The sequence below is a fragment of the Diplotaxodon limnothrissa genome, linkage group LG2 (genome assembly GCF_057381915.1).
Source record: "Diplotaxodon limnothrissa isolate DT_005_m linkage group LG2, D_limnothrissa_male_GT1.1, whole genome shotgun sequence".
In the NCBI taxonomy this organism is placed as follows: Eukaryota; Metazoa; Chordata; class Actinopteri; order Cichliformes; family Cichlidae; genus Diplotaxodon; species Diplotaxodon limnothrissa.
Window position 1 is genome coordinate 27,598,446 of NC_140597.1, and position 14,748 is coordinate 27,613,193.

Sequence of the window (14,748 nt, forward strand, 5' to 3'; positions counted from 1 at the left end):
GGATAATCTGTGGATGAGATGAGCTTTTTTCAGAGTTGACCTCAGGCCAATCTCTCTTTGCGCCCGTCTCCACGAGCTTTCGCTTCAGCTCCTCAGACTCGCTCCGGGGCTGGCTGGTAGGGGATCAGTTTCTGACTCGAGATGAGCCGGTATAATTCATCTCCTCTAAGGCGGTGTATCTGGCTCCTGTTGAAGTTTGGACTCTGGCTGTATTGACAGTCAGCACAATGACCACACCTGATAGTCCTCCACTCTCTCTGCCTGCTTTTTTCCCCCCCTCTCTCCTGCATTGATAAATAAGAGTTTTGGAGCCTCCTGCGCCTCTTTCCCGGGCATTTATCAGGACACCTGAGAATATATTTCATCCCATGGCCAATCCTAGTCACTCGCCCGAAGATGAATAACACAGGAGTTCTTAAGGTCAGGGAAATATGGCTACTAAAACTCTCAACGCGAACGTGACTATTACTATCTCCACAATACAGTCGTCCCATCCCTCAGCAGGCTCTGGTGAAATATGGCCCAAAATAAATGTCCGGCTATTTCTCACAAAGCACCGTGACCCTGCTCTGACAAACAGAGCGGTGACGGAAAATCTCAGCCTCCGCGCCGCCAAATTAGCTCTGAAATAAAAAAAAATAAATGCAAAAAAAACCAAAAAAAACAAGAACAGGCTGAAGATAAATTAACAGTTTGATGTGTTTTGCTCAATAATTTGTGACACATCCCAAAATGGGATGCTGCTGCAAATTAAGTTCATTACCTTCATTACACACATTAAGCCGAATAATTGTTTTTATGTTGTCCTAATTCCCTGCGCCTGAGAAAACGAGCACCATTATTTTCCCTCCACTCTCCTTTCTCTGCCCTCTAACACCTGTCTCCCATTTTGGTTCTGCCATGCTGCCCGCATATTTATTATTCCCCCTGCGTAGATTTTGCATAGAGTATATGTTTGGGCTTCACTTGTTTGTTTTATGAAAATGATCCTTCCTGGGTCAGATTGCTTTTCCAGCTTTGTGTTGCACATTTATTCTCATGTACATCTAAAAACAATAACCTCATCGAACGCGTTTCATTTCTAGCTTAATGAGGGAGATTAGACGTGTCTGTGAGGTCCTCAGACGCAGTGACTGTGGTTCACTGTGCAGTTGTTGTGTTAGATTGCGCTGGGAGAGCAGGGTGCCTTTTGTTTCAAGGAGGGGGAGTTTTCCATCTCAGCTAATAGCCTGCAGACATGGTTGAAGTATGGGAGTTGCTGACAAGCCAAAACCATCTTGCTATTTTACTTATTATAATACTTCACACAGCAATTGTCTATGGAAACACATCTGCTGGGAACAGATTGGGACAGGCATTCTTCAGAGGCCGGCGCTCCGCTCTGCTCTGTCAGTGTAAATACTGAGTGACTCTGTGTGTGCGTTTGCTCGACTGTGTGTGTGTGTGAAGAACAATGACTGGCATCTTTGTGTCTATATCTTGCTTCTCTTGGGAGGAGCTGCTGACCTTTGATGATGGGCTGACTGAACTCCCTGGTTCACTGCACCAGCCAAACCCGGCTATCGGTGGACACTCGCACATACGTGCACTTGCTTGCGTTGCACTAACACATGCAGCACACAATGCAGGATTCGCATGCAATTCCAAACAATCCTCGCCAGCCAAGCATCGGTCTATTTGATCACATCAATCACAGCAAAATACATAATTCAGTTTATTAATTCAGTGGCCCATGTCAACTGAATCCCCATTAAAACTCAGTGTTTACCATGCAGATCAGCCAGAGAGCACACTATTTATAACATTTTCTCTATGAGACGCCACCCAGAGACTCATTGTGGGCAACATGCAGTATCTTTCTGTCTTTGATATCTGTAGGAAGTGACAGAGCTCTCCCTTCATGTCCATCTGTTCTGCAGAGGACCCCGTGGTGTCACTTTTCCACTCAGCTGCCGTCTCCGGCCATATGAGCCTTGCCCTTTCTCATCCTGACAGTATGCACATGCCCTATTAATGACACGCAGGGGAGTGGCACCACAGTATAATCTGGCTTGAATTAAACAGAAAAGTGCACATGCATTCCCCTACGCTTTAATATACGCACAATATGAGATTAATCACAATTTTAAATGCACCAGTGTAATTGATAGGTTGTGTTGTAATCAGAGGAGAGATGCTTTTATTCCTGGTTTTATTAACAGGTCATAGAGCAACACGGCACCAATATGCAAGGTAGGAAAGAAGGTACATTACCCAATGATAATTAGAAATGATCATCTGAAAAGGTCACACAGGTGGGGATGAGCCAGCAGTGGGCTGCAGATTAATCTTTTGTCTGTACGAGTGTTTAATGAGATGGACACCTTTCCTTCACGAACTCTTTGTAAGATGAACTCAACATCTATGACAAAAAGGAGGCTTCAAGCGTTTGATCGGATAAAAGGAAGAGGGTGAGGAAGAGGATCCTTTTTTCCCCCCAAAATGGAAAATGTTTTTTAAAAAATCAAGTAAAAAGCCTTTCCCTCCTATTCCCTTCTAGCATTTACCTGAGGGGCTAATTGATGCTAATGTTGTACACCTGTTCTCTTTGTATTGTTTGTGATCTACTTGTTATAGCTGATGAGGTTGTGAGACTGAACCCTGTTTAATATTTACCTTTGAATAAATTTTTCCACTTCAGCCTTGAGTGGCATGCTTCTTTTTTTTAAATTAACAGTGTATAATCTAGCAAAAGCTCTCAGATGCTGTTTTGAGTGCATTTATTGGTTTTTAAAATGTTCATTTGCCACTCATCAGCTCAGTTTTAATACACAAATACATAACAAAACAACCATCTACTGATCCTTGTGCCAGAAACTGGCTAAAAAAAACATATCTAAAGTAAATGTTTTGTATTGTTTCACTGAGTTGAAGAGTGAGAGTTATCTTGTGGTGCGTGGGTGGTGGTGCACTCACTCTGTGGACACTGCTCGCTGGTACAGTTGAGAGACTGGAGATCAAGCCCCTGGCAGTCTTTGCCCCCTGTGCCAGGTGAGGGCTGGGTGCACTCTCTGCTCCTCCACATCGAACAGTCTGCGCCACATGCTGACCACTTGCTCCACTCGCTCCAGCCTCCGTCCACTAGAAAAAAACAATATAAAAAAATAAAAATAACAGTGGTGAAACACATGCACAGCAGCTAAAACTCAAACGAATTCTCTTCAAACAATTTATTTCAACAATAAACCGGGCCATAACTCCCCTTTTTTCAGCAACAACATGAACTGGTAGAAACGGTGGCGCCAAACTATCTGTGTATTTGCGTGCGAGACGAGAACAAGTGGTTCAACACTCTGTTGCCATCCTGTGTAAATCTAAAATGGAAACCTGGTAATGAAAACCTTTTAAAGACATGCAAATCCACTTGCACACACTCAAATCCAGCAGCTGCACAGAGAAACCGAAGCGTGTAGAGCTGCTGAGGAGAGCCATATTGTCTCTATTCTGTTTTCTTTGTTTATTTTCAGCATGGAAATCAGATGCAACTAAGTTTAACCCCACTGGTGCAAGTGCGGCCTGGTAAACCAAGCTGCCAACAAACCAAAGGGAAAAAAGTAACCTCTGAGCAAGCGGTCCATACATACGCAAGAATATAAGTTTCAGATTTCTCATACACCCAGCACAACATAATATAACATTTGAGAGAAGGAACCATCTCACCCTTGTTTGATTTCTTTGTCAAGATGCTAATATAGCGCCTGCGGTGTTGCCTGAAGTGCATCCGAATGCATGACAAAATACATGTGGTATTACTCTGAAAAGAAGAGAAAGTACATTACACCTGCAGCCTGACCATAACTTCAAACAGCCCACAATGAGCACAATGGAAATGGGCCCGTAATAGTTCGGAGCACGCTTGGCTGTAAGAAATATCAGCAGCTTTACCACATACAGAGAGGAAGGCCATTTTGCAAAGGTGGGGGTAATTTGGCATTGCGGCTGGTGCGGGCGGTGGCCGGGAGTAATATTGAGAGTGACACAGCGCCAGGTCTGGGGAAGGTTACTATAGGGCTAATGGGAAAAAGAGCAATAATGAGCTCTCATGGGGGAAAAAAAGGAAAAAAAACACCACTGTCTCACTCTTTCTCTCTCTCCCAAATGTAAGGGTGAAGGGGACCAGACGAGAATTACCTGAACACACACACACGCAGTAAATGCACACCTCTATGACAGCAGCAACCCTTCCCCTGGCTGACCTAAGGGCAAGGAAACCTTAGTGCTCATTAATCCTAGCAATAAAGAGTGCAGGGGGCATGACCTGCAGAAAGCAGCTCTGACCCACTGCAGGTCATGAAGCTTTGGTTAATAAAACATAAGTGAGATGTTACTGAGGGCGAGGGTACCTGTTACTGCATAACTGTATCAACTAATGATTTTATTTGCTTCGCAAGCAAATCCCCAATTGGAGAAATGAGATAGAAAAACACCGCGAGCGCACAGGGTGAATTAAACCCTGCTCCCACACAAGTCTATGTGTCGGTCCGAGTGCGTGTCCGGAAATGACAACCACAGAATGAGAGACTATTTTTGTGCAAGAGCATATGTGTGTGGTAGGATGCTGACACAGCTTGGGTCCTTTTTTTTTTGCATTCAGATCCATTTGGCAGAGAGCGCAGAACCAATCAGATAATTGTCCTTGTTTGGCATTGAGTGGACCCATCCGTGGGCCAGTGGGCTGATTATCCAGGCTGGGAATGAGAATGATTGAATAGCGAATTACATCCTAATGAATATATTATGTCGCCCCTCAGTTTATCCACACCACGGTGAAATAAAGGGATGAGATCAACATCTGCCCTGATGAGGTGATGAAATTCTACTTCTCTTATCCCCACCACAAAGGCAAGACTAATCGCCATGCAAATGACATTTTCAAACAAGAGGATTGGCGTGGCAACAAAGTGAGAATGTGGATGAGACAGAAGCACTGTGGCCCAAGGCTAAGGCAAATCAAAGAAAAATGAAGATGCATAAACAGTCCTTGATGGCCTGGCTCTGAACGCCGACTCTGCGCACGGTTTTCTCCTAGAACAATGCAACGAGAAACAACAACAAAGTCAAGATTTAACGCTAAAATTAGAGCCACACCTCATACTTCGTTTCTTCTCAGAATCCACATAAGAAAATGGTTCTCCACAGAGACAGTTTTCCTTATCAAATCCCCAGAAAGAGATTGTTAGCACTCCTGCAAAAGGCACCGCAGCCGATTTTCAATCATCTGGCACCGCAGGTTTCAGGTCAGCCAGGTCGCCGAGGAGGGACAGTAATACAATAACCCAGTGGCAAGCGCCCGTTTGGACATGTTGCCAAGGGGAGAAGCAAAAGGAATCTAACCATTTTTTAAAGGTCAGTGGGAGGGCCTGTTTAAAGCGTCGCTGTTCAAAAATGACAATCGCCGCTGATGGACACAGTCCGAGATCATCAAGCACCCACGGTTTCTGTGTCCTTGAGGGAACCCGAGGAGGTAGACAACTATCACCGAGACCAGCAGGCCTCTGCTTCCACTGTCCTGTCAACACACATGTGTGTAAGCACCACTAATCCCAGTGCTCACAAGCTGCTGGTGGCGGGGGGGGGGACAAAAAAACAACCACAAAACAGCCACAGATGGCTTTGATAGCTCAGCCACAGAAGTGGGTGACGCAACAGAGATTAATCGCCCGCCAGGAGGCCCGTATTTCTGATAAACGTAATAAAATGAAATCTTAACATTAGATGTTTCTTGCTTGCTTATTTAGGAGTAGTGTGCAATCAATAACTGAGAAAAGCAACATTTACCCCCGATTTTGACGAAACCACCAAAAACTGACGAAAAAGCGACAGAGTGAGATATGAAGAGGGTGCGCCAAAGAACACAAAGAAACCAAATGGCACCAAGTGATTAAAAATGATGCAAGGCTGTCACCAGATGGCCACCATCTTTTCACACTGAAATAATGTGTTTTTCTGCAACATTTATTTTCCGTTGCCTTTATTTATTCCGCGGATAAAATATGGAGTTGCCTCAACAATCAATGATAAAACACGAAGAAAAACACGACTGTTTACTCCCAGAGTAGAATTAGACTTTTGCCTGCAGTGCAGACAGCAGACATACGGGCGCTAACTCGGATGTCTACGACGCGTACGTGCACGGAAATGCGCACGGATACGCCAGCCCTCCGAGTCTGTTTATTTTCCATCTCGCTCAATTCTCACGACTCCTGTGGCAAGCCTGAGGGATCTGTGCTATATTTAAATAATTCACAGGAGTTCGAAATCTCTTCAGGTTGTTTGGTGTTCAAACGCAAATCAAGCAACAGTTTAGTTCATTCGTGCGTGGTGGGCGTCACTGAATCGCTTCCAAAACCGGGGACTTAACTATTTGCTGTTGGCTCAGGTTTAATGTTTGTCTTTGCTGGAAATGTTGGCGTGATCTGACATTTTGCCATGACTATTGGCTCTGACCACAAGTCAGCGCAGGGCAGTCGATGAGAGGGAGACGGATGGACTGCAGAATTATGTGGGATACTTCTGCAGGGATATGCTGGGATGGAGACAAAAGAAATGAAGGAGGCAGCGAGAGGAAAGCGAAATGGAGATAAGCCTTTGCATAGCTTGGCTACTCGCTGTCTCAAGTGTTGATATGCTCTGCTCTGAGCCTCAGGCTTCAGCCTCAGCTGCCTCCTCCTCCACAGCTCCCTGTGTCTCTCTCAGCATGGAGCCCATCTGATCTGCCACACAGGCCTCCGCCAACTCTCATTAAACACTTTGGAGACTTAGACAAAAATACAGATGAGCCTCTCGAGCTTCACACTTTCCTGACGAGAGGTGGGAGCTCGGATACAAGAGTCATTGTGAACAGATACGTGGAGGGTTTTATTACTGAAGAGGCCGTCTGTGTCGGTCCGCGGAGGTCGATATAATCCATGGGTGAAATATGCCTCAGCAACTATACTCTGAAGGAGTCGTGCTACTTTTTGAATGTGGAACAATACATGGCCATCAGCATTTTACCAATAAATACATAAAGGCTCGGCTGGAGGATGCAGAGACAAATTAAAGCCTTCGCATGCCGTCGGTTCCAAATTAAAACTGATTTGTTTCCAGCCAATATTCATGCGGCTCTTATCCCTAAAGGACGAGTTAAGCAAATTTAAGAAGCCATCTCTGCACTTCATAATAGGCTTTCACAGTATAAGCACCTAAAAACTCAATATATTTTTTCTATAAACCATTTCAAAGACCTAATGCTGAGAGCTAAATGCACTAGAGAGAACTAATGATGAAAAAAAACTTTGTCTAGATAATTAATGAACTCTTGAAACAAGACCAGCATTAAATCATGAAATTTTTAAGTCATAGCTCAAAAACAAAGCCGGTGTAGTAAAAAAAGTTGCCTTTTAAGGCCGACTTTAAAAAAAAAATCCCACTACTTCTGACTCCAAATGTCAGCTACGTCTAAATAAGTAACATCATGTCTATCTGCAGTGTCACAGCTTCCCATGTAATTCATTTTTCTCAAGTTGCCTTCTCCTAAAACGGACTGAGCTATAAGCACGGGGATGAATAAAGTTCTCATCCGGTAACAAGTGATGCATCTGCCAGGCTGCTCTGTCCTGTCGCCCCTTCCTGAGGCAGGTGTGTTAATCATGCTCTTTATTAATTAAAGAGAGGTAGACACACAAACGCGTACAGGAGCTGTCTGTCGGTTCACCTTCGACTAACTTCAAAGGCACGTCTGTGAGTACACAAAAGTGGCGGTGCCACTTGTGATGGGAAACAACAGCTCATCATTCCCCAAGCTTTGCTACGGTGGACTTCTTGGCCTTGAGTGGGGGGAGAGAGTGAAGGGGGAACCCCTCTCCCCAGCAGACAGCTGGGGGCTTCACTGATGTTCCCCACAGCAGACAGGTAACGAGTGACAAAAGGGGGCAGAGACGAGCATCTGTTGCCAAACAACAGGGCTGATAGGGGTGCGAGCGGGGTCGCGGTGCTTGGATGTCTCCCATCAAAAGGAGAAAAAATTGAGTTCTTTCTCCCTCAAAATCTCTATAAACTGTCTTCACAGAGTACAATGTAATTTTTGTCACAGCACTCCCAATAGTTGAAATGAAACACTTTCTCTTTGTGGAACAAGAGGAAGATGGAGGGAGGGAGGAAGGGGGTGGGTGGGTTGGCCTAACAATAGCCGCTTGGACTGACATTAATTTCTTTAAGCTCATGAAGGTCAGTATCCCGCTTTGCTGTAGAGGAATGTCAAGCATCCCTGGGCACCTCTCTAATTCAATTACTGGTTGCTCCAACTCCAGTAATTCCAAATCCACCCAGGTCCTCACTCTGACTATGAATCCCTGCTTCCCTTTTGTCTTCCTCCCGCCGTATTCAGGCAGGCCATGTTACTTACAGTCGTGCTTGACATCTAGTGATGTCTTTACATGCTAGATGTGTAAGACAACACCCTGATTCACTGAGGAAGATAACCTCTGTTTTAGACAGGGAAAAGCTGCCAGTGCCAGGGGTGTTGTATTTCCCTCCCTGCTATTTACTGCGCGTGGGAGATTTCTCCTGTGGTCAGCATGGCTGCTGTGCCCCAGCTATACGTCCGCACACTGATCTGTTGGCAGACAAACAGCCAGCTCCTGCGCACACAGTCAGGCTTTCTCTACTTCTTTTTCAGCTTTCCCCGTTCTCTCTCTCTCTCACTCCGGGCTTTGTTCTTGCTTTCCTTACACTGTATCTGATTCCACCTGTCTCTATCCCTGCCTACACCTTACACCTCGTTTTTTTTTTTTTCTCCCAAGCTTGCTCTCTCCCTCGCTATCTCTCCCTTTGTCAGGGGCCTAATGTGGGACTGCAAATGAAGCAGCTTGACTTCCATCTCAGGCTACCAGGGATCAATATGTGTTGCTCACTATCAGGCAGGACACTCTCTACCTCTCCGATGCTCTCACGAGGGAGGATGGCCAAGCAAATGAAACGCCCTCAACTCCTCGCACGCAAACATCGCACAAAGGGCGACATAATTCAGCTTTTTAGTGTCCGTATTTACTACATAATTTGAGCAGCAAACAATAGTGACAAAATAACGTGGCTGTAACCGTGTCTCCTTAAGCAGACGGGTCTCTGAAAGAAAAGCGGTGTCTGCATACAGTGCAAAAGATAAAGAGGTATGTGAACAAAGTGCGATAATAATAAATCACTTTTAGCATGAAGCCTTACTGTGCAGACTAATAGGCTCTGACGTTGCGGTGTAAGCGGTCTAACTGCAGGAAGCAATAAAGCCTGACATCTAAGAAAAAAAAAATACACTGTGTTGGTACAAAAAAGCAGCCAAAATAAAGATGAAGTGATGACTTCTAGATGCAAAAAAATGCAAAAAGGAAGCCACAGGAAGCCAAGCGCCACAGGACAAACAGGGTTGCCTGGGAGTTACCTGGACAGGTGGCCACACAGGCACTTTTCTGGACGTTCTGCCCCTCACAGGATGTGCCTCCATTCAGTGGCGTGGGGTTGGTGCAGCTCCGACTCCTCTTCTGCCAGCCACGCCCACACACGGCACTGCAGGACGACCAGGTGGTCCACGTGGACCAGCCACCATTGACTGTCAGACCAGTGCCAAGGGAGGAGGGGGGGATATGGAGGGGTGAGGTAAAGGGGGAGGAAGGTTGTGAGGGAGGGAGGGTTGGATGAATGAAGGGACAGAGCAGCCAGGATTACCCGACATGCACTAAGGAAAAATAGGCGCGCTGCACTAGAATAATCAAGACTGCTGTTACGCTCTTTGCAAGGTGAACAAACAGAAGCGCGAGAGCAAAAGGGTCGCTGGAGCTACACGAACTGCAGTGGAAACAAAATGGCTTCAACAGGGAGCAGAAAAATCGGACGGCGCTTTCCCGGTTTCCCCTCTGAGGAAGGCTGCGAAATAACTCGTGGGCACGTTACATATCAGAATCTCCCCTCTGAATTTCACAGAGATAATACGAGGATATAATAACATAATTGTAAAGCCATTCAATTTAAAACCACACTGTCACAGTCATACATGCGTAAAAGCAACAAAACCATCAACAACGTCTCCTCCTGGGAACAGCCAACACACTGCTGAGATATAAATGCATCACGGTTGTTCCACATATTCGGACTGCGTCCTTCACACGTTCGCCGCTGATTTCACACCACAACATATCATTCAACGAAATCAAGTAGGCTTATCTTTGAATTGGAGAGACCACCGCTGTATAATTCATTCCTCTTTTATTTTTTTTAAGACGAGAAACTCAAAAAACTCTGAATTTCTGTTATTATCGCCACTTGTCAGAGCAAACTTTAACCATCCATTGCAACTTAATTGGTACTATGTCTCTCAATCATGCCAGGCGATTACATCAAATCATCCTGTATCTACTGTGTTTCCTCAGACATTCCTGATTTATTGACTTGAACAGCACTGTCGTTCTCTCTCTGTACATACTCCCTTCTTAATTTCCCCCTAACACTCCCCTCTGCTCGTCGTGGCTGAATCATTTCCTTGCCCTCTCTTTGCGATTGATTGCCCGCCACAGCGAGGTAAATTGCCAGGCAACTCGGCCCCTGATTACCTCTTAGAACAGAGTGCAGTCACACCAGCCAGGCCTCGTTAAAATGCATCTCTGGCCCCCTGTTGAACCCCCTTTGAAAAGTAGCAGTTATTATGACTTGCTACATATAGCTAGATTAACTAGCACAGTAGACTGTGGTACCTTCAGCTAACTGATTTTTTTTCTCTTGAACTCAGAGCAACGCAAGTGAAAAGCAGCAAGAGTTTCTTTTGTTTGGTTGAGGTTTTTTGTTTAGCTAAAAACCCTCTATCATCCTAAACCAGTGCTGCGACAGTAATAAACGTCATCAAGCAAACAGTGTGATGGAAACAAATAAAATTGCACATGCAAGCAACTCAGCAATTTGTTCCCAACTTTCTGGGTCTTTGCGTGGAAATCATTGTTTGACAACACAAGAAAGGCAAAAAAAAAAAAAAGAGTGCGTATGGTCATGCCTTCACAGTTAATTCAGCCCTAGATTGCTTCTTTACATCTTTTAACAACAAGCTAATCAATTAGGAATAATTGTGCTTCTTTAGTTTTATGCTGGAGGCTTAGAGGAATGTATGATAATGTGTTCTGACTGCATGCTCCAAATTAACACATTTTTTGTGTGAAAATGCACGACTCAATTTGCAGCTGCATTTAAAGCCGTAACGCTCGGACCCCCTTTGGGTTTGTTGAATTACAAAAAAGAAGAGAGAATTAACCTAATAAAACGAAAGCTTTTTGACAAAGATCTGAAACACACTTGGCTCACTTACTGTTTATTATGCTTTTATTGTTAAATATTGATTTGATGATTATGTTCATTAACTAAAATCATGCAAACACTTTTTCTCTCACTCGAATTCATCTAAATTGGTGCACAAAGACTCTAAAACCACATTCAGGTCATGTTTTCTTAATGGGATTTCATCCTAAAAGCCAAAATTCAATGAGGATTTATACAGACGGGCATCTTCCACATATTTTTAAAAGTCCTCATAGTTTTCTTTTGAGACAAATGTTATTTTTCCACCATACAGCAAGTTTACATTATACAACTATTCATCTTAACATAATTTCATGATAAGACATAAAGTCATATGAAAAGATACAGATTCAAAGGACCCCATGAATTCCTGTGAAAAACTAAGTACACCCAATGATTCAGTCACTGAAACACCTTTAGCAGCAGTAACTTTACATAATTGTTTTCTGTACGACTTCATCAGTCTCGCCTACATGTTATAGACTTGCAGCTCTCCTCTGGATCATTGTCCCGTGCCATGATCTAATTCAGGCCAAGCTTTAGCTGTCAGACAGATGGCTTGTATATATTATTTTGGTATACAGAGAAGTTCCTGCTTGCCTCAATGACTGCACGGGTTTCAGGTCCTGTGGCTGTAAAGCAAGTGCAAAACATTACCCCTCCACCACCGTGCTCAACAGCTAGTAGGAGGTATTTGTGCTGATAACCTGTGTTTGCTTTTCACTATATGTGGTGTTGTGCATTATGACCAAACATCATTGATCTAAAGAACATTGTTGCAGAGGTCTTGTGGTTTGGTCGTGCTGCCATACTCTTTTTCACTTTTATGAGCCTTTTTTCCCCAGTCTTTCTTTAATTATACTGACTGCAGAATCTGATATGTAGCTCTTGAATTTAAAAAAAAAAAGAAGAAGTTTTTCTCTCTTCTCATTACACAATCTGACCTTGGGCTGAATTTATTGGGACGTCCACTCCCAGGAAGACTCTGTGTTAACACACCTGCATGTTCCAGACCAGCAAACTGTCAGAGGTTCTGCTTTTATTGAGGCGCTCACACTTGCTGATGGTCCTTTAATTAAGTGCATTTGATTAGCAGCACCTGGCTGCTAATTACCCTATAACAGCATTAAGGGTGTACTTAGTTTTTCCACAGGACTGAATAGAGTCCTCATTTTGCATTATTATGAGTCAGTGGATTATGTTTAGCGATCACTATTGCCATCCTCGTCTATCCTTCACTACTTAATTTACGAGTATTTATCTATTTACCGCCTTTTATTTTTGATATTGCTTTATTTGAACTGCAACGGCACCATCATGGAGCTGTTACCATGTTTGGCACATTTCATTTGTTGGTTGAATGGTCAAACAGCAAATTCAAAGGCTTTAAAAACCCCACCGTACATCCCAAGTTGCCCATTCTGTGGAATTTATTTGTAAACCTAATCTATATAACTTCCTATTACAATATTACACAGGTATCAAAAAACAAGAACGATTTAAATATAGAAAATGAACAGGTAGTGCCTCTTATTTGTGGCATGCACTGTGTTTTCTGAGCTGATGTGTCAGATAATAAACAAGAACTGCTGCTCTGCCCCTACAGTGCATCGCAGTATCATCTTTCTCTGGCAGCCTTAACTAAAAAAAAAAAAATAAAAAAAAACACCCCGTGTCAGGCATTGTGTCACATTATCCATTTATTATTCTCAATGTTGTTTTCATCAATCGTTCCCTCGTGATTTCCATCTTCTGTTCGCGTGGAGCTGAGAATTACGCCAGGCTGTAATGTATTCAAAACTTTTGTAGTGCCAGTAGCCGTGGAACCCTCTGTGATAGTAAATATGCTGTTTCTCTGCATTTTAATAAAGGCCAGTCTGCTTATCAAGCCAAGTCATTATTTACAGTTTGCTGTTAATTCAATTTCTCTTCTCATACTGGATCCACTACAGAGGAGGAGGAAGATGGCAGCCTCGACATCAGAGACTGCCAGCTTTGGCAGAATGGCTGCCAGTAACATTTTAAGTTGTGGTAATTAATGTGCAGATACACCACTCTCTCTTTATGTAGTGATTTATGAAAGTGTAATTCTTGCGCTGCTGAAAAACAGAGCTGATGTATGCAATTTGTCACCATATGTCAAATATGTGAAACACAGTGTAATAATAAAAAACGACACTGTAAACTCTGAATGTAACAGTATGAAGAGCTGACGGGAGACTTGTGCCCACACATCTTCCGTGCAGTAGCATGCAAAGGTTAATGTGGAAATGTGGGGCAAGGGAAGCGGCGTGCAAGCTTAAAAGGATTCATCCGAGCAGTTTTCTGCGTTTGTATATTTGGAAGCTCAATCGAGCCCGGACCCCGGCACTAGTTTGCACAGTTTTGACATCTGCTGAAAGAAGTCGTCACCTACCATAGACAAGGATCGCGGCAGAGGTGCTTTTGCGGCGAGCGACGATGTTTTTGGCCACGCACGTGTAGTTGCCGGTGTCGGCCAGCCGGGCTTTTTTGATGACGAGATTATGGTCGGGCGTGATGACAAAATTGGGGTCACTCGCTGGGTCGATCACATCCTCGTTTCTCTGCCACTCCACCTGAAAACAGATTTCAGCGGTCAAAATCCACTGCAACTCGACAGACAGCAGCTCGCCACCACCCCATACAGCTCTACAGTGGCCAGACATGATGTGGATGAGAGACTTCTACGTCGACGGGTGTATGTGTGTAGGGGGGAAGCAGCGAGGTACTTCTTTTCTGATGCAATCACACAGACAAAAGATGACCAGACGCGGCCTGGTGTAGTACTGAGATACAATTTATTTAACGCCCTGCTGATTTGAATATTTATTCGCTTCTTGTGGGGGAAGAGTGCAGCTTTTATTTTGTAGCTGCTGGACGTCTCTGTAGCTGTCCGCGAACACGACTGATCATGCTTTGTGTAAGTTTCCGGGCCCTCTTGCAAGAAGCCAAAACTGATGTTATTTCTTTTTTGGTGTTCTCTCAGATTGGCTTGCTTGTTTTCTTGCTCTCACTTGACCTTGTTCTGTCTCGAGAGGAGCAACAGTGCGGCAGCATTGTTGTTGGTATTACTGTCAGTTGTGATACCGCATATAATTGGGCCTACTTCCTCTGGTGCACCATCCCCGCTTTCCCCCCGTCGTGACTTCTACTCTGATGTTCTTTTCTGCTGAACTGCGGCTGGCACCTTCCTTCCTATTTCTCTGCAAACTGTCCCTACGCTGTCGATCTGCGATTGGCTAGTCTGCGGTTTCTGGTCTCTGGGCTGTCTGAGCGGCTGGCCTGAGCTCCTCTTGTGCTGTTATTAGAGCAGTTAGTGCCTATCTGGGACCGGGAGGATGCAGCGAATGAGGTGAAACAGCTGGCCCCGGTCTG

The 14,748-nt window shown here is 44.3% G+C and overlaps 1 protein-coding gene across 2 annotated transcripts in view; it reads right to left on the minus strand.

Annotated features, from left to right (window-relative positions):
* unc5a (unc-5 netrin receptor A) overlaps positions 1-14,748 on the minus strand; it is a 149,463-nt gene that overhangs the window by 24,843 nt on the left and 109,872 nt on the right. For both annotated transcript variants that reach the window (XM_085369652.1, XM_085369644.1), the window contains exons 5-7: positions 13,769-13,949; positions 9,455-9,622; positions 2,956-3,120 (exon numbers count right to left, since the gene is read on the minus strand). In XM_085369652.1, coding sequence (XP_085225778.1) covers positions 2,956-3,120; positions 9,455-9,622; positions 13,769-13,949 — 514 coding nt within the window. The remainder of the gene's footprint in view (positions 1-2,955; positions 3,121-9,454; positions 9,623-13,768; positions 13,950-14,748) is intronic.